Source organism: Hydra vulgaris, chromosome 05 (genome assembly GCF_038396675.1).
Source record: "Hydra vulgaris chromosome 05, alternate assembly HydraT2T_AEP".
NCBI classification, from domain to species: Eukaryota; Metazoa; Cnidaria; class Hydrozoa; order Anthoathecata; family Hydridae; genus Hydra; species Hydra vulgaris.
Window position 1 is genome coordinate 8,635,587 of NC_088924.1, and position 18,796 is coordinate 8,654,382.

General features: G+C 28.7%; 1 protein-coding gene across 2 annotated transcripts in view; it reads left to right on the plus strand.

The window, feature by feature from the left end:
* Positions 1–18,796, plus strand: part of LOC136080515 (uncharacterized) — a 67,357-nt gene that overhangs the window by 32,265 nt on the left and 16,296 nt on the right. For both annotated transcript variants that reach the window (XM_065797289.1, XM_065797290.1), the window contains exons 3-10: positions 13,623–13,679; positions 13,894–14,484; positions 14,934–14,990; positions 15,205–15,795; positions 16,245–16,301; positions 16,516–17,106; positions 17,556–17,612; positions 17,827–18,417. In XM_065797289.1, coding sequence (XP_065653361.1) covers positions 13,623–13,679; positions 13,894–14,484; positions 14,934–14,990; positions 15,205–15,795; positions 16,245–16,301; positions 16,516–17,106; positions 17,556–17,612; positions 17,827–18,417 — 2,592 coding nt within the window. The remainder of the gene's footprint in view (positions 1–13,622; positions 13,680–13,893; positions 14,485–14,933; positions 14,991–15,204; positions 15,796–16,244; positions 16,302–16,515; positions 17,107–17,555; positions 17,613–17,826; positions 18,418–18,796) is intronic.

Here is an 18,796-nt window from a genome sequence, read left to right on the forward strand (position 1 = left end):
TGGTAATGCTTAAAAGGTAATAAATTCATATTATTTTAATAATAACAATTTTAAATAAAATCAATACTTTTTTTTAAAGCGCAATCAGGCAATTGATAATTGATGAAGCGCAAACTGATAATTGTTAATTTATCTAAAAATAAGTCATTTCATTGCAATTACTTCGCAAATGGTGGGAAAAGCTGGGAGAAAAATAATACAAAAGATTATATAAAAAAAAGTACAGTTTAGATTATGTTCTTAATTACATATTTTTCACAATAATTTCAAGTAGTAGTGAAATAAATCTCTGAAGTTAAAGAAGAAAAACTTTCACACAATTTATATCTCTTGCTCATTAATCATTTCAAAAACCGCTAATGTTATTTAGTTAATAATAATGTCTTTAACTATTGTTTGCAGATTGATTGCAAATGAAATGCAAACTAATTAAACTGAATATTTAATACTAAGAAGAAGATTGTTTTAAACATTTGACTTCTTAGTGTTAAACAATTTGTTTAATGAAACACTACTATAAAAGTTATTAAGTTTATATGAAACGAGATTTTTAATAAATATATATATTCATAATTTTAATAACCCTATTATAAAAAAAGTGCAAGCGCGCAATTAGTTACTTTTAGTTAATCTATAAACTATTTATTCATTTATTTGCAATGTTCAACAAAACATACGAGAAAATAAATGAAAATATTTAGAGAAAATAAAATTTATATAGTAAACTAGTAATGAAATAAGAACGTCAATCATTTAAGGATTCAAAGATTTTTACCATCGTTAAAACAAAATTAATTTAAATAAGTGAAGCAAAAAACTTAATGAATATGATTGATGTCGTTATGTACGTACGTTACGCGAATACGTTTGTCAGCGAAGCGAATTAGTGAGTTCAGGGTTGTTAAAGCAGAAAAATGACTGGTTTTTTTATTATGCAATAATTATTGAATAAAAGTTTTAACAATGATAAATTTAATATATATTTGAATATATTGTAAGTAGCAGAATTAATAAAACAAAAGTTATTAATATTAGTTAAGTTAATAATGGTAATTAAATTATTTATTTTTAGATATTGAACTATATTGATATTAATTATTAATAAGTTTGTAATTCCTAATTATTAAATTTTATTGATAAAAAATAAATTTATTGGAACGTTTTTGAAACAGATAAAAAAAAAAGATAAAAATTGAAAAAGATAAAAACCAGGCAGTATTGAAAAATAAAAGGATTAAGGAAAAACATCCTGATTATTTGTCAAACTTGCTTTTCAATCTCAGTTTTTTTTTTCAACTTATCAACCATGACCTGCAAGAATTTATTTTGGGAGGTCAAAATGACATTTTCAGTCATTTCAGGAGCTCATTGACCATAGACCGACTGTTATTTACCACGCTCTATGTATATATATATATACATATATATATATATACATATATATATATATACATATATATATATATATATACATATATATATATATATATATATATATATATATATATATATATATATGTATATATATATATATATAAACACACACACACATATATATATATATATATATATATATATATATATATATATATATATATATATATATATATATATATATATATATATATATATATATATATATATGGTGCTGGGTAAAATTCTTTATAAGAGTATTTAAAGTACAAATACAAATACTGGAACAAAAAAGTATTTAAAATACAAATACAAATAATTTAAAAGTATTTAAAATTAAAATACTTTTAAAAAACTATTTAAAATACTAAATACAAAATACTTTACCAAAATTTACAACTATGGCAACTTTCAAAATTTATTTTTGTCATTGCTCGAAAGTAATTTTAAATCATTATACTACATTAATATCAAAATATCATTCATTTAGTTGTCCACAGTTGTTTTTAGCAGCAGCAGTTTTTCGAACATCATATCACTTAGACAGTTACACCTAGGTGTTTATATTTTTCCTGGTGTGCTAAACAGTCGTTCAACTGGAGCTGATGATGGTATAGTGGTACTGAATTTGACAAACAGTGACCGAACAGTCTTATACTTATTCAGAGCATTCAATCTTGTATCTTTATCATTCAAATACAACATGCATTCTTGATGAGCCCATTTGTTGCACCAGCATTTGGAGTATAATCATTATAGACAACAAAAGTTTGAGTTATGCTGTCAGTGATCACATTGAGATTGGTCGCTGTCGACAGCTCATTAGAAGTCTTTTTATTTTTGCTGTTAACCGCAGTCATCTTTATTTTTAAATAATTCCCGCAATATAAATAAATAACTACCCTAATGAAACCAAGGTAGATAAATAAACAAGAAATAATTCAGAATAAGTAGTGGCTAAGTGACACTTCAGAATAAACAGCGACAAAGTGAACAATGCGCATTGTAAATGCTTTAAGCAGTATTTTCAATAAGTATTTTCAATAAGTATTTTCAATGAGTTTAAAGTACAAAATACTAATAAAAGTTTTTTTAAGTACAATTACTAAATACTTCCAACAAAAGTATTAAAAATACAAGTACAAATACAGTGAAAGTATTTAAAGTAGTATTTTAAATACTCCCAGCACTGTATATATATATATATATATATATATATATATATATATATATATATATATATATATATATATATATATATATATATATATATATATATATATATATATATATATATATATATATATAATCTATATATATATATATATATATATATATATATATATACATATATATATATATATATATATATATATATATATATATATATATATATATGTATATATATATATATATATATATATATATATATATATATATATATATATATATATATATATATATATATATATATATATATATATATATATATATATAGAACCCTTAGATGTTGTCCGAAAGTTTTTTCCATATTTTGTTGACAAAAAGTAAAAATTAAAATTCAAGACCGGAATTTTTTTTTTTAATAATAATAGACTGCCTGCCCCAACCAAACCCTCAGTCGATGTAGCAGCACTCCCTAGCGGGTCAGGCTATTTGTCAGTCGATGTAGCAGCACTCCCTTGCGAGTCAGGCTATTTGTCAGTCGATGTAGCAGCACTCCCTTGCGAGTCAGGCTATTTGTCAGTCGATGTAGCAGCACTCCCTTGCGAGTCAGGCTATAAGATAGTCGATGTAGCAACACTCCGCGCATGATTTACAGTAAAAAAAATAAAAATAAAAACATTTTAATAAAAAAAAAAAAAAAACAACATTTTATTAAAAAAAATAAAAATAAAAACATTGTTTATATTGTTAAAAACATTCAGAATGTTTTTAAAAACATTCCGGTCAATTAAATTTGCGTTTTTGTGGTTTTTTTTATATAACAATTAATTTGTAATTAAATTAATGGTTTTGACTTTCGTCCAACACGAAAATGTTGGACGAAAGTCAAAAGTAATTAAAAGTGACGTATGTGTTGGCGTAAGAATCACTTTTTTCCTTCCGCTCTTCCTAAAGCCAACAAACTATAGATCTATATATATATATATATATATATATATATATATATATAATATATATATATATATATATATATGTATATATATATATATATATATATATATATATATATATATATGTATATGTATATAATTTTGTCTATAATTATTCAAATGGTCGTACTTTTCAAAGTTATCAAAGTTTTACTTGTTATTGGAAGAGAAACTGAAAACAAATATCACCAGAAAAACAAACTATTTTTCAATTGTTAAATTTACATAATAAAAATTCAAAAATCAAATAGAATTACTTTGTAATTTTATATGATCATATGTAACCACCCTTGGCGACATTAGTTGCTTTACATATTCTTGGCATTCAATATAACAACTTCAATTTTATGCCAGTCATTCATAAAATGTCACACTCTAAGGAGGGATAATAATTGATAAACAAAACAGTATGCTTATAATATATATATGTATAATATATATAAATATATTCCTATAGTTTGTCACCTAAATTTACTACTTATGTTAAGAAATGGCTCTTAATGACTCTTTGTGTTTAAAGAAGACAAAATTAAGTACATTTTATGTCAAAACCATTAAATTTAAGTGAGGAAACTAATTAATTCTTATCATTTTTTAAAAAGCCACATAAATGCTAATTAATAGACTGTAATATTTTTTAATTTTTTAGTAATAGAGAAAAACATTCTGAATGTATTTTATATTTTTTTACTGTTTAAATATATCGACTGACAAGTAAGTACAGAGGTGTAGGCACACTCAGATTTTTGGTTGGTCACTAGAAGGGCAACTGGAAGTAACCAGCTTGTTAATGTTGGTCGCCCGCTGATATTTTAAGTTGCATGTTGCTATTTTTTATAAGGGTTTTCGCATTCAGCAGAGTTCTTGCATATTCTAGTAATTTTCCGATTTATGGTTTTGTGTAGACTGAAAATAACTTGCGTAAATAAAAGTAATATTGTAAACTATTGATAACATTCACTTTTCTACTTTTAGATATAGCACATGTCGATAAATACATTATTAGGTTTTTCACTTGAATGAAATGCTTGTTTTATTAAAAGAATAGGCATTTTTTTTACAATATCAAAGTCTTCACAAATATAAAAAAACAATTTACAAATACTTTAAAGCCCTTTGTTTTTAATGTGTTTTTATTATTAAGATCTTATTTGTTACAGGAAAATGAAAACTGTTGATGTTTTAAAAGTATTGTAAAATATTGTGTCGCAGAGATGGAATAATGGGGGGGGGGAGGGCTATGTATAGCTACAAATAGGGGGCAAAATGTCTAGGCCTCCCTAGATATTTTGAAAAGTTTTTTTTTTTGTAAATTTAATTATTTAATTGAGCAGTTGTTTGAAAACGGAAGTAAATTAGGGAGGTTGTTTAAATATGATTAAAAATTTTAATAGTTTGTATGGTGCAAAAAAAAAATCAGACTGATGGGATATTGATATATAATGTAATTTCGTAGATACATAGATTAAGACAGAAAAGGACTAATATTTAAAAAAAATTAACTCAAAAACCTGATAATCACCTGCTCCCTTCTCTTTACTTTACTAAATAGTTTAAATCCACTAAATTAACCCTCCTCATTCTTTCTTAAATTTTCTAGATGCACCAAATCAAAAAAATTTAAATCCCCCCCCCCCTCCTCTCCTTCCTCTTTAGTAGATGGTCTGGATCTACCCTTGCTGCGTTGTAATTTAATTTAAATTTAAATCGCGTTTATTTAAAATCATTCAAAACTCATATAACAAAAGTTATTGATATAATCTAAATTCGGTATTCGATTAAGATTATATTTCCTTTATTTTATTTCTTAAAACAATCTTATACCTAACATAATCTTTTGTTTGTTTATCACAATTTTTTTAATTTTTTTCAATTTTTGCAATATTTATATAATATTTTTGATAATGATTGTAAATAATTTATAGAAAGATTTTATCATTTACCAATAAGATAAACATAAGTGAAAGTAAAAGTAAAGGTAATTTATGTTCATAAATGGATTGCATCAAAATAACTTTACACATATGGAAATTATATAAAAAAAAAAAGATTTTCTTAAGAATTCTGTTAAGGGGTTGCCCATAAAGTACAAATGCTCATAGGGATAAGGAAGGCAGGTCTTTAAATAGCGTACAAAAGCATACAGGGGTAGAGTTCAATTTAAAAGTATGTACACATTAATTAAAAAAAGCTTAAATAAAAAAAAAATCGTTTTTCATGATAATCACAATTAAAAGGTACTTGTTAATGACTGAAGTTTTTGAATGAATAATAACTTTAAAAAATAAAGAATAAAACCATACCCTAACATTGTTGTCCATAATTTGCCAGCTAACCAATAGAAAAGTTTATTTTCTGACTAAAGATCCTAGTTAGTTAACCTAAAAAGATGCATGGTATATAAAAGTCATGTATCTAATGTCCCTCTATGCACACACATGCCACACCTTATACACTGGTCCTGAGTAAGGTGGAATTGTATTTCAGGCAACCACTTTTTTGGGAAGAACAGGTTTTAGCATTGCCGTGGCTATTTGGTTAGAGGTTATATATATATATATATATATATATATATATATATATATATATATATATATATATATATATATATATATATATATATATATATATATGTATATATATAAATTGCTTATGCATTAGCCTAATGTGAGTTTGACATCAAAAAATTATCTTTATTTTTTTTATTTTTCAAAGACATAAACTTTTTTAAATTACTGCAATAATATCAACTAGCTGATCTAACCCATAAAAATATGGGTCTTTGTAAGTCTAATACACACTGATTTTTCCATACTTTTTCCTTAGATATATATTCTAGCTTTCCGGACCCATAAAATACGGGTCTTTACCAAACCTACGATTTTTATACTTATCATTTGTATACTTATCTATTCCACACCGATCATTTCTATACCTATTATTTGTTTACTTCAATATTTTTATGTAAAATAATTAATTTTGAAAAAATGGTTGAAGAACAAAAAAGTTAACATGAGCACCTTTTCCGCATACCAAGAGCTTATAAGAGACTAATAATAAGGTTTATTTTTCTCCTAAACACATATCATTGATAGCTCAGTGGTTTATTGCGCTGTCATTCGCGTCATTTTGGGGGATTAAAGATCTCCCCTAATAAATTTTAAGTATTTTTCAATCTTGCTGTTTTATAGCAATATTTATATCAAATTTTTATCATAGTATTTAACTATAATAATTATAGCAATATTAATAGCAAAAAAATAATAATATATAGCAAAAAGGTTTTCTAATTGTTAAAATAAAATTCAAAAGTTTTGTCATTTTTATAGATTTATTATACACTGTTGTTCCATATACTGTCTGCAAACTCAAGATATGCTAAAGACGTTTGTACTGACAAACATTTGTATGCAACATTATAAAAATTGCAGAATTAAGATCTTAGATCATTAAAAACTTTAGACTATAAAACCCTAAGGGATTGTCCATAAAGTACGAAACGCTAAATTAAGTTTCAAAAAAGAAAAAGAAGATCTTTTACGTGGCGATTTTCATTAAACATAATCAGCTATTTTGATATTTTATTTAATTTGATTCTGTGAGAGAAAAGTTTCGATCATTTTTGTTTTGTTTATTAATGAAATTATTTAGTGCATAATTTATGGATGATCCTAAATCTAAAAGTTAATTATAAAAAATAATGGAAAATACTATGTTGATAGTTGTCGTTGTTGCGCACTCGGTTTAGAATGTTTAACAGAAGTGTGGTAAAATAGCTGTAAAACTCTAAACTTTGTTATTATATCAATAATAAATAATTTTAACTTTTAATTACTTTTAAAAATAATAAATTTAACAAAATGGTTCAATTTAAATATAAAATAAGAATTTTCAATTATGCTTAAAACATTCTTTTTAAACCCCATACTGTTTTAAAAAAGGTAAGGTTGCCATGTGGCAAGTTTAAAACATCAGACTGCTTTTTTTTTTAATTTTTGTTAAACATGTTGTATACTAATTTTCTTTGCATGAACTTAACTTATTTTTAAAAAACTTTAAATGTAAAACTAAAATAACATAAGTATCTCAATTATGACACATATGCAACAAATTTTTCCCCGTTTTGTGATGTTTTTAGAATTTTTAGCTTTGTTTGTTAAAAGTTATAAAACGTTACATATGTTTGTATATAATCTCTGTAAAACTTAACAAGTATATTGTATTTTAAAAAATCTAAAAAAATTAATTAAAAAATATTGCCAGTGGTAGGACTCGAACTATAGCTTTTTTGTTCAGAAGCTCTGCGCGCTAACCACTCTGCCACGCCGACACATTGTCATACATAATTTTAAAACTATAGAATAATTTTTTTTAACGGAATTAAATATTATAGATGAAAGTGAAAGTCAAACTGTAAAACTTGATATATATTTAAGTATTTTTTGACGTTTCATAATTTGAAGTTTACATACATTTGATATTAGCATACACTTTCGCACACGTTTTCTTATAACAAAATATACTGTGACTCTTTCTTGCCACTACCACCATTGCAATGTCTGCCATGGGTTTAGTGTCAAAGATGCTTGAAGGGGCACTACTACTACTGCTACTACTACTACTACTACTACTACTACTACTACTACTACTACTACTACTACTACTACTACTACTACTACTACTACTACTACTACTACTTCTACTACTACTATTACTACTACTACTACCACCACCACCACTACTACTACTACTACTACTACTACTACTACTACTACTACTACTACTACTACTTCTACTACTACTACTACTACTACTACTACTACTACTACTACTACTACTACTACTACTACTACTCCTACTACTACTAATACTACACTCCTACTACTACTACTACTACTACTACTACTACTACTACTACTACTACTACTACTACTACTACTACTACTACTACTACTCTTACTACTACTAATACTACAATACTACTACTACTACTACTACTACTACTACTACTACTACTACTACTACTACTACTACTACTACTACTACTCCTACTACTACTAATACTACACTCCTACTACTACTACTACTACTACTACTACTACTACTACTACTACTACAAATACTACACTCCTACTACTACTACTACTACTACTACTACTACTACTACTACTACTACTACTACTACTACTACTACAAATACTACACTCCTACTACTACTACTACTACTACTACTACTACAAATACTACACTCCTACTACTACTACTACTACTACTACTACTACTACTACTACTACTACTACTACTACTACTACTACTAACAGGATTAAGTTGGCAATAATATATAGAGATATATTACCGCAAAACAAGTTAAATATTATTAAACTCTTTTTTTATTATTACCAGTAGAAATGTTTATTTTCTTTGAATTTTTTTTATATTAAGTAATTAAATTTAACAATACATTTAAAAAAATGTTTGATATAAACAAATTTCTTTCTTTTCTTGACATATTAATAAATGAATTAATATATATTAACTTTATAATAAAACAACTTTAAATATTAAACAATATTTAGTCATATTTTTAAATAAATTTAGCAGCTAAATTAAATCCAAGCATTCCCTTTAATTTTAATAAACTTAAATATATTTATTTAATCAGAATTAAATTATATATTTTTTAAATCAAAACTAAATTATATTTTCTTTATCAGAATAAAATTCTATATTTTTATTAAATTAGTTTTATTAAATAAAGGTATTAGCGTTTTTCAAGCAAAACAATAATTCATTACAATAAAATAAAAACAAAATAAAAATAAATATCATAATATAAAATAAAGATTAAATTAAGTTAAACTTTTTTTTATTTTTAACTTATTTTTTATTAATATATAGAAATTTAAGTAAATTTTTGTTTTATTGCAATCAAAAATTATATAAATATTCTTGTTATTTCAATAAAATATTGTCAACTCTAGTAAAAAGATGCTCTGTTTGTTAAAAAGTAATGCCGAAGCAAAAAACAAATTATTTTGTGATTATATATATATATATACATATATATATATATATATATATATATATATATATATATATATATATATATATATATATATATATATATATATATATATATATATATATATATATATATATTTTGAATTCTGATTCACTTCCAACAAGGCTGCAAGCAACCATTATTAAGTTGGGAGTTACTATTAAAAAAGAATAGAGCAACAAAACGGTTGACTGAAGACTTAAAAAGTTGAAGGTTTCATGAATCAGGAAAACATGAAGATGGGAGAGAGTTCCTAAGGGTTAAGGTGTAGGGGAAAAAGCTAGAAGAATAAAATTCTTTAGAGCATGCTGGGACAGATACAGTAAAAGAATAAAACTTTGCTGATTGATGAGTCAAACGAGAACAAAAAAAAAGAGAGATAATAGCTCCTTTGAACTGCTACCATGATAGTATTTGTAGAAAAGAGGAAAAGAAAAGGCTCAAGTGTAGCCAATAAGGCGGTTCCAACTATATTTGCAATGTGTTTTTAGACCTTGTCTAGAGGAGAAAGAGCATCATTAGAAAAAACCAACCCAAAATGACTACAGTATTCCATACAGGGATGAATAAAAGATTTGTAGAGGTAGAGAATGGAATCAGAAAAGAGAAAATTGTGAGCATAATAAAGAGAAGCAACCTTAGTAGATGCTAATTTAGCAATTGATTGTATTAATGGTTTCCATAATAAAACAATAATTGCAAAACAGTCACTTGAATTTAGATGAGATTTGAATTCATTTGAATTTAGATGAGATTTTTTTTGAAGCTGTTAGAAAGTATACGCATTGATTTCAATCACATATTCTTGTTTAGTTTCATAAAAACTCTCATCTCTAATGAAGTCTTCATCATCTCATTTATTTCATCAACTCTTTAATGTCTTAAAATATTTATATTTTTTTGTTACAAAAGATTAAATGTATAGTTGACTAAATAGTTTGACTCTTACGTCACGATACATTTATTCTTTTGTTATAAAAGCATGGCAAACAAGCCGAAGAGATGGTCACATGACCAGAATAATGGTCAGACATGTGCAACAACAATAAAGGGAGTGTAAATAAATTGTCTTGAAAATTTTTTTGTAAAATTTTACTTTTAAATTCAATAATCTTTGTTCAGTAGTAATAAAAAATTTTATTTCTAGTTTTTTTTCTGATGTTGATATTTAATTCTATTTCAGTTTTCGTTCTTCAAATAATTCCTAATTTCAGTTTCCATTCACATTAACGAAATCAATTATTTATACTACAAATTTTACTAAACGTTAATTTAAATATTATTGGTTCAAGATTGGCTGCCTGTTCTAAGCTATTGAAAAAAGAAGACTTTTTGTCAAGACAGGAGTATAAAGTTAAGTCATCATCTAAAAGAGCTATTCTAGATATATGCTGTCAGAAAGGTCATTAATGTAGATAAGAAACAAAACAGGACCAAGGATAGAACCATGAAGTACCCCAGAAGTAACTGGAAATAAAGAAGAGTGCTGGCCTTCGAAGATGAATTTAATAAAGCGGTTAGAAAAAAATGATTTGATAATCTCAAAAACTTTCAAAGATACACCATATGAAATAGGCTTATGGAGAAGACCAGAATGCCAAACTTTGTCAAAAGTCTTAAATAAGCCAAGAGCAATAGCCCTTGCCTATCCGCATCCATCTAATGCACGATAAGTTCTTTCAGTCACAGCAGTTAGCAAGTCAGCTGTTGAGCTAGAGGATTAATAAGCAGATAATAAGAAAAAAATTCTTTAATAAAAATTGCAAAACCATTTTACATTCCTTTAAGACTAAATTTTACATTCAACGTTTTACTATGTTAGATGCCTTCAAAACTAAATTTAAATTTTTAAAATCATATCTAAGCCTTTAGATATGAATCTATCTAAAAAAAATTAATATAAAATAATTTCCTTCTTTAAAAAGCTCAAATTCAAATTGTGGTTTAATGCTTTTTTTTTTTTACAACCTAATATTTTCAAAATAAACGTCACACAAACCATTTTGCAAGGTTATTTAAATATTCAAATATATAAAATAAAAAGGTTTTGGAATATATATATATATATATATATATATATATATATATATATATATATATATATATATATATATATATATATATATATATATATATATATATATATATATATATATATATATATATATATATATATATGTATATATATATATATATATGTATATATATATATATTTGTATATATATATATATATATATATATATATATATGTATATATATACATATATATATATCCATATACATATATATAAATATATTTATATATAAATATATATATATATATATATATATATATATATATATATATATATATATATATATATATATATATATATATATATATATATATGTTTTGAATTGCAAATTTAAAACTAAAATTTTATTTAGCTTTTTAAAAACAATTGATATTTAATATTTACTTGTTTTTGTTTTTTTTTTACAGTTTTTTCAAGATGGTTTTTAATGAAATTCTTATACTGGTTATTTGAACTTATTAAGTTTATTTAGAAATAGCTGCCAAAATACTAGAATAAAATCTTTAATAATGACCCTAAATACACTCACAAAAATGCAGCAATTAATAAATATTTTTTTGGCTCTTTTTTTAATTATTATTATTTTTTAATTATGTAATACTTCTTATATCAATACTTTATTTTAAATGTTCTTGATTTTTTTTACTTACAAAATTAAAGTATGACTTGAAAAACATTAGGTTCTGCTGTGAAAAATAAAATAATTGTGTTTTGCATGGTTTTTGTTTTACCCCTGTACTCTGACTTACATGGGTGTGGAGACAGGTGCCGGAAATGGCCTGCCATTACTGCCGAGGCTTGTCTGTATATAAACCAAATAGAAACTTCCTACATGACTGCAACCAATTACTAGTTGTATTAAGAGTTAATAAATAACAAAGTAGAGAGTTAAGAGTGAGAAAGTTGACAGAAGTCTCAAAAAATTCTTTAAAAAACATCACTGCAGGATGTGATTTGTAATGATTTCTTTAAAATACTTTTTCTTTTCGATTGAAGTGCAACTTTAAAAATCGCCTATAGGAATTTCTTATAAATAACATTGATATTGATTGAGGATATTTAAACACATCCCAAGTCAAGCAATACTATGGTTAATAATTAAACTTAATTATTAACCAACAACTTTAACTATTTCATTGAAATTTAAATTCTAATTAATTATTTATTGCTTTTGTCTTATGCAGTTAAAATTAATTACTATCCTCCAATTTACTGAGTTTCTGATACTAACTTACCAAGTGTTAATTAATAAAATAACAAAAATAATTTTATTGGGTGCCATTCATTAAGTGGCTTTATTGGATTTATAGAATAACTATGTTATCTGCAAAAAATGTTTTCTCGTTTATCCAGAATTTCAAATATTTCTTTTAACTTTTTGTTAATCTGGATATCTAAAAATGATCTTTAAAACAAATTAATGTTAAATTATTTGCAATATATATGTTTATAAACTTTTTTCACTCATTAACCATACAAAAAAAAAACATGAAAAATTAAGACAACAATCAGTTTAAATCTATATGGAGAAAAACATAAGTGAAATAAATTCCATTCTTTTTTTTTTCAAACTGTTTTCAGGATTTTTTTAAAATAACCTAGAAGATCTCTGTATCTAGTAGGCAAATGGTAAAGTCAAAGAAGAAAGAAATGTTTCATAAAAAAATGTCATAATTAAAATGAGCCATGAACAATACTTGATATACACAAGTCTCATAAGAAATATCTCTTATTACACCATCACCTTCTCTAATTATTATATTAGTGTTGGAGGAAAAGTCGTAGCATGTTTAAAAGTAGAGAAGCCAATAGTTAAAGAAAAAAGAAAGAAAAACAGTTTCATTTTTTCTTTATCTATGCAATTTGAAGTTTGTGTTGAGCAAAGAGTGTAATTTGATCAAAATTGTTTCGTTTAGTGTCGTCCGTCTTGCAATCGACCCCAACGATAGCTACTACTCAAGCCTCTTCTACTGGTATGTCTGAAAATATTTTTATTACTGTTTGTTTTTTGAATCGCTTTGGTCTCGTTTTTATGTTCGCTTTCTTCACGAAAACAGTTGAATGGGCTGTCTTCTGATTAAAGCGGCAGTAATTTTGTTTATGTTGTGCTGTGTGTGTGTGCGTGTGTGTATGTACAATGTTGGATTGATTTACCTGGTCAAAGCGATAAAATGTTTTCTCGTTTAGATGGTCATGTGCAACCCAGGTGTGAAGCCGTCGTCGATGTTGCATTTATTTTGGATTCTTCGCACAGTTTAGAGGCAAGCTATCAAAAAGAAAAGAACTTCTTAAAGAAATTGGCTGCTGTGTTTGGAATCAGCTCAAACGGTTCGAGAGTAGGAGTCATTACATTCAGCTATCGCGCCGAACTCAGTGTCAAACTCAACAGTTTTACTGACTTGAGTAGCTTTAACGAAGCTGTAGACAAAATTCCGCTCATGAATTTCACAACGAGGATCGACAGAGCACTCCGTCTGGCACAAAAAGATATGTTCACTTCTGCAAACGGAGGTAGGGTCGGAGTTAGTAAATTGATCATCTTGTTGACCGACGGCTCTCAAACCCCAGGTGGGGATGCAGAAGACCCAGAAAGGATAGCAGATGAGCTGCGCGACGACGGCGTTGTAATTCTCGGTGTTGGTATCGGTTCAGCAGTAAATGAAACTGAGCTGAGCCACATTACTGGCGGTAAAAAGAACGCATACACTGCTGCTACGTTTGATTCTCTAACTGACAACGAGTTCATTCATAAGATCAAAAATGGCTCTTGTGAAATAGGTAGTTTTTGTTATTTGTATTAGCAAAAATGTCACGTTTTGTTTGTGCATTAAAAAAACAAAAAAGTTTGTTTGTGCTGCTGTTTGATTGTTTTTGATAACAGGAAGTGCGTTGTCATCGTTTTTTATTTTTTTTACGGTTCTTTTTGCGGTTGTACTGGTTTGTAGCTTAGTTTTGCAATGAACGATTAGTCTTGGTGTCGTGTCTTGTAATCGAGGTTGTTTTGCGCTTGCCTTGTATAATTTGGTTTGTTACACCAACTTACGGTGCGGTGTGTTGTTTTGTGCTTTATAAAATGATTACGAGGATACGTCGTAGCATGTTTGAAAGTAGAGAAGCCAATAGTTAAAGAAAAAAGAAAGAAAAACAGTTTCATTTTTTCTTTATCTATGCAATTTGAAGTTTGTGTTGAGCAAAGAGTGTAATTTGATCAAAATTGTTTCGTTTAGTGTCGTCCGTCTTGCAATCGACCCCAACGATAGCTACTACTCAAGCCTCTTCTACTGGTATGTCTGAAAATATTTTTATTACTGTTTGTTTTTTGAATCGCTTTGGTCTCGTTTTTATGTTCGCTTTCTTCACGAAAACAGTTGAATGGGCTGTCTTCTGATTAAAGCGGCAGTAATTTTGTTTATGTTGTGCTGTGTGTGTGTGCGTGTGTGTATGTACAATGTTGGATTGATTTACCTGGTCAAAGCGATAAAATGTTTTCTCGTTTAGATGGTCATGTGCAACCCAGGTGTGAAGCCGTCGTCGATGTTGCATTTATTTTGGATTCTTCGCACAGTTTAGAGGCAAGCTATCAAAAAGAAAAGAACTTCTTAAAGAAATTGGCTGCTGTGTTTGGAATCAGCTCAAACGGTTCGAGAGTAGGAGTCATTACATTCAGCTATCGCGCCGAACTCAGTGTCAAACTCAACAGTTTTACTGACTTGAGTAGCTTTAACGAAGCTGTAGACAAAATTCCGCTCATGAATTTCACAACGAGGATCGACAGAGCACTCCGTCTGGCACAAAAAGATATGTTCACTTCTGCAAACGGAGGTAGGGTCGGAGTTAGTAAATTGATCATCTTGTTGACCGACGGCTCTCAAACCCCAGGTGGGGATGCAGAAGACCCAGAAAGGATAGCAGATGAGCTGCGCGACGACGGCGTTGTAATTCTCGGTGTTGGTATCGGTTCAGCAGTAAATGAAACTGAGCTGAGCCACATTACTGGCGGTAAAAAGAACGCATACACTGCTGCTACGTTTGATTCTCTAACTGACAACGAGTTCATTCATAAGATCAAAAATGGCTCTTGTGAAATAGGTAGTTTTTGTTATTTGTATTAGCAAAAATGTCACGTTTTGTTTGTGCATTAAAAAAACAAAAAAGTTTGTTTGTGCTGCTGTTTGATTGTTTTTGATAACAGGAAGTGCGTTGTCATCGTTTTTTATTTTTTTTACGGTTCTTTTTGCGGTTGTACTGGTTTGTAGCTTAGTTTTGCAATGAACGATTAGTCTTGGTGTCGTGTCTTGTAATCGAGGTTGTTTTGCGCTTGCCTTGTATAATTTGGTTTGTTACACCAACTTACGGTGCGGTGTGTTGTTTTGTGCTTTATAAAATGATTACGAGGATACGTCGTAGCATGTTTGAAAGTAGAGAAGCCAATAGTTAAAGAAAAAAGAAAGAAAAACAGTTTCATTTTTTCTTTATCTATGCAATTTGAAGTTTGTGTTGAGCAAAGAGTGTAATTTGATCAAAATTGTTTCGTTTAGTGTCGTCCGTCTTGCAATCGACCCCAACGATAGCTACTACTCAAGCCTCTTCTACTGGTATGTCTGAAAATATTTTTATTACTGTTTGTTTTTTGAATCGCTTTGGTCTCGTTTTTATGTTCGCTTTCTTCACGAAAACAGTTGAATGGGCTGTCTTCTGATTAAAGCGGCAGTAATTTTGTTTATGTTGTGCTGTGTGTGTGTGCGTGTGTGTATGTACAATGTTGGATTGATTTACCTGGTCAAAGCGATAAAATGTTTTCTCGTTTAGATGGTCATGTGCAACCCAGGTGTGAAGCCGTCGTCGATGTTGCATTTATTTTGGATTCCTCGCACAGTTTAGAGGCAAGCTATCAAAAAGAAAAGAACTTCTTAAAGAAATTGGCTGCTGTGTTTGGAATCAGCTCAAACGGTTCGAGAGTAGGAGTCATTACATTCAGCTATCGCGCCGAACTCAGTGTCAAACTCAACAGTTTTACTGACTTGAGTAGCTTTAACGAAGCTGTAGACAAAATTCCGCTCATGAATTTCACAACGAGGATCGACAGAGCACTCCGTCTGGCACAAAAAGATATGTTCACTTCTGCAAACGGAGGTAGGGTCGGAGTTAGTAAATTGATCATCTTGTTGACCGACGGCTCTCAAACCCCAGGTGGGGATGCAGAAGACCCAGAAAGGATAGCAGATGAGCTGCGCGACGACGGCGTTGTAATTCTCGGTGTTGGTATCGGTTCAGCAGTAAATGAAACTGAGCTGAGCCACATTACTGGCGGTAAAAAGAACGCATACACTGCTGCTACGTTTGATTCTCTAACTGACAACGAGTTCATTCATAAGATCAAAAATGGCTCTTGTGAAATAGGTAGTTTTTGTTATTTGTATTAGCAAAAATGTCACGTTTTGTTTGTGCATTAAAAAAACAAAAAAGTTTGTTTGTGCTGCTGTTTGATTGTTTTTGATAACAGGAAGTGCGTTGTCATCGTTTTTTATTTTTTTTACGGTTCTTTTTGCGGTTGTACTGGTTTGTAGCTTAGTTTTGCAATGAACGATTAGTCTTGGTGTCGTGTCTTGTAATCGAGGTTGTTTTGCGCTTGCCTTGTATAATTTGGTTTGTTACACCAACTTACGGTGCGGTGTGTTGTTTTGTGCTTTATAAAATGATTACGAGGATACGTCGTAGCATGTTTGAAAGTAGAGAAGCCAATAGTTAAAGAAAAAAGAAAGAAAAACAGTTTCATTTTTTCTTTATCTATGCAATTTGAAGTTTGTGTTGAGCAAAGAGTGTAATTTGATCAAAATTGTTTCGTTTAGTGTCGTCCGTCTTGCAATCGACCCCAACGATAGCTACTACTCAAGCCTCTTCTACTGGTATGTCTGAAAATATTTTTATTACTGTTTGTTTTTTGAATCGCTTTGGTCTCGTTTTTATGTTCGCTTTCTTCACGAAAACAGTTGAATGGGCTGTCTTCTGATTAAAGCGGCAGTAATTTTGTTTATGTTGTGCTGTGTGTGTGTGCGTGTGTGTATGTACAATGTTGGATTGATTTACCTGGTCAAAGCGATAAAATGTTTTCTCGTTTAGATGGTCATGTGCAACCCAGGTGTGAAGCCGTCGTCGATGTTGCATTTATTTTGGATTCTTCGCACAGTTTAGAGGCAAGCTATCAAAAAGAAAAGAACTTCTTAAAGAAATTGGCTGCTGTGTTTGGAATCAGCTCAAACGGTTCGAGAGTAGGAGTCATTACATTCAGCTATCGCGCCGAACTCAGTGTCAAACTCAACAGTTTTACTGACTTGAGTAGCTTTAACGAAGCTGTAGACAAAATTCCGCTCATGAATTTCACAACGAGGATCGACAGAGCACTCCGTCTGGCACAAAAAGATATGTTCACTTCTGCAAACGGAGGTAGGGTCGGAGTTAGTAAATTGATCATCTTGTTGACCGACGGCTCTCAAACCCCAGGTGGGGATGCAGAAGACCCAGAAAGGATAGCAGATGAGCTGCGCGACGACGGCGTTGTAATTCTCGGTGTTGGTATCGGTTCAGCAGTAAATGAAACTGAGCTGAGCCACATTACTGGCGGTAAAAAGAACGCATACACTGCTGCTACGTTTGATTCTCTAACTGACAACGAGTTCATTCATAAGATCAAAAATGGCTCTTGTGAAATAGGTAGTTTTTGTTATTTGTATTAGCAAAAATGTCACGTTTTGTTTGTGCATTAAAAAAACAAAAAAGTTTGTTTGTGCTGCTGTTTGATTGTTTTTGATAACAGGAAGTGCGTTGTCATCGTTTTTTATTTTTTTTACGGTTCTTTTTGCGGTTGTACTGGTTTGTAGCTTAGTTTTGCAATGAACGATTAGTCTTGGTGTCGTGTCTTGTAATCGAGGTTGTTTTGCGCTTGCCTTGTATAATTTGGTTTGTTACACCAACTTACGGTGCGGTGTGTTGTTTTGTGCTTTATAAAATGATTACGAGGATACGTCGTAGCATGTTTGAAAGTAGAGAAGCCAATAGTTAAAGAAAAAAGAAAGAAAAACAGTTTCATTTT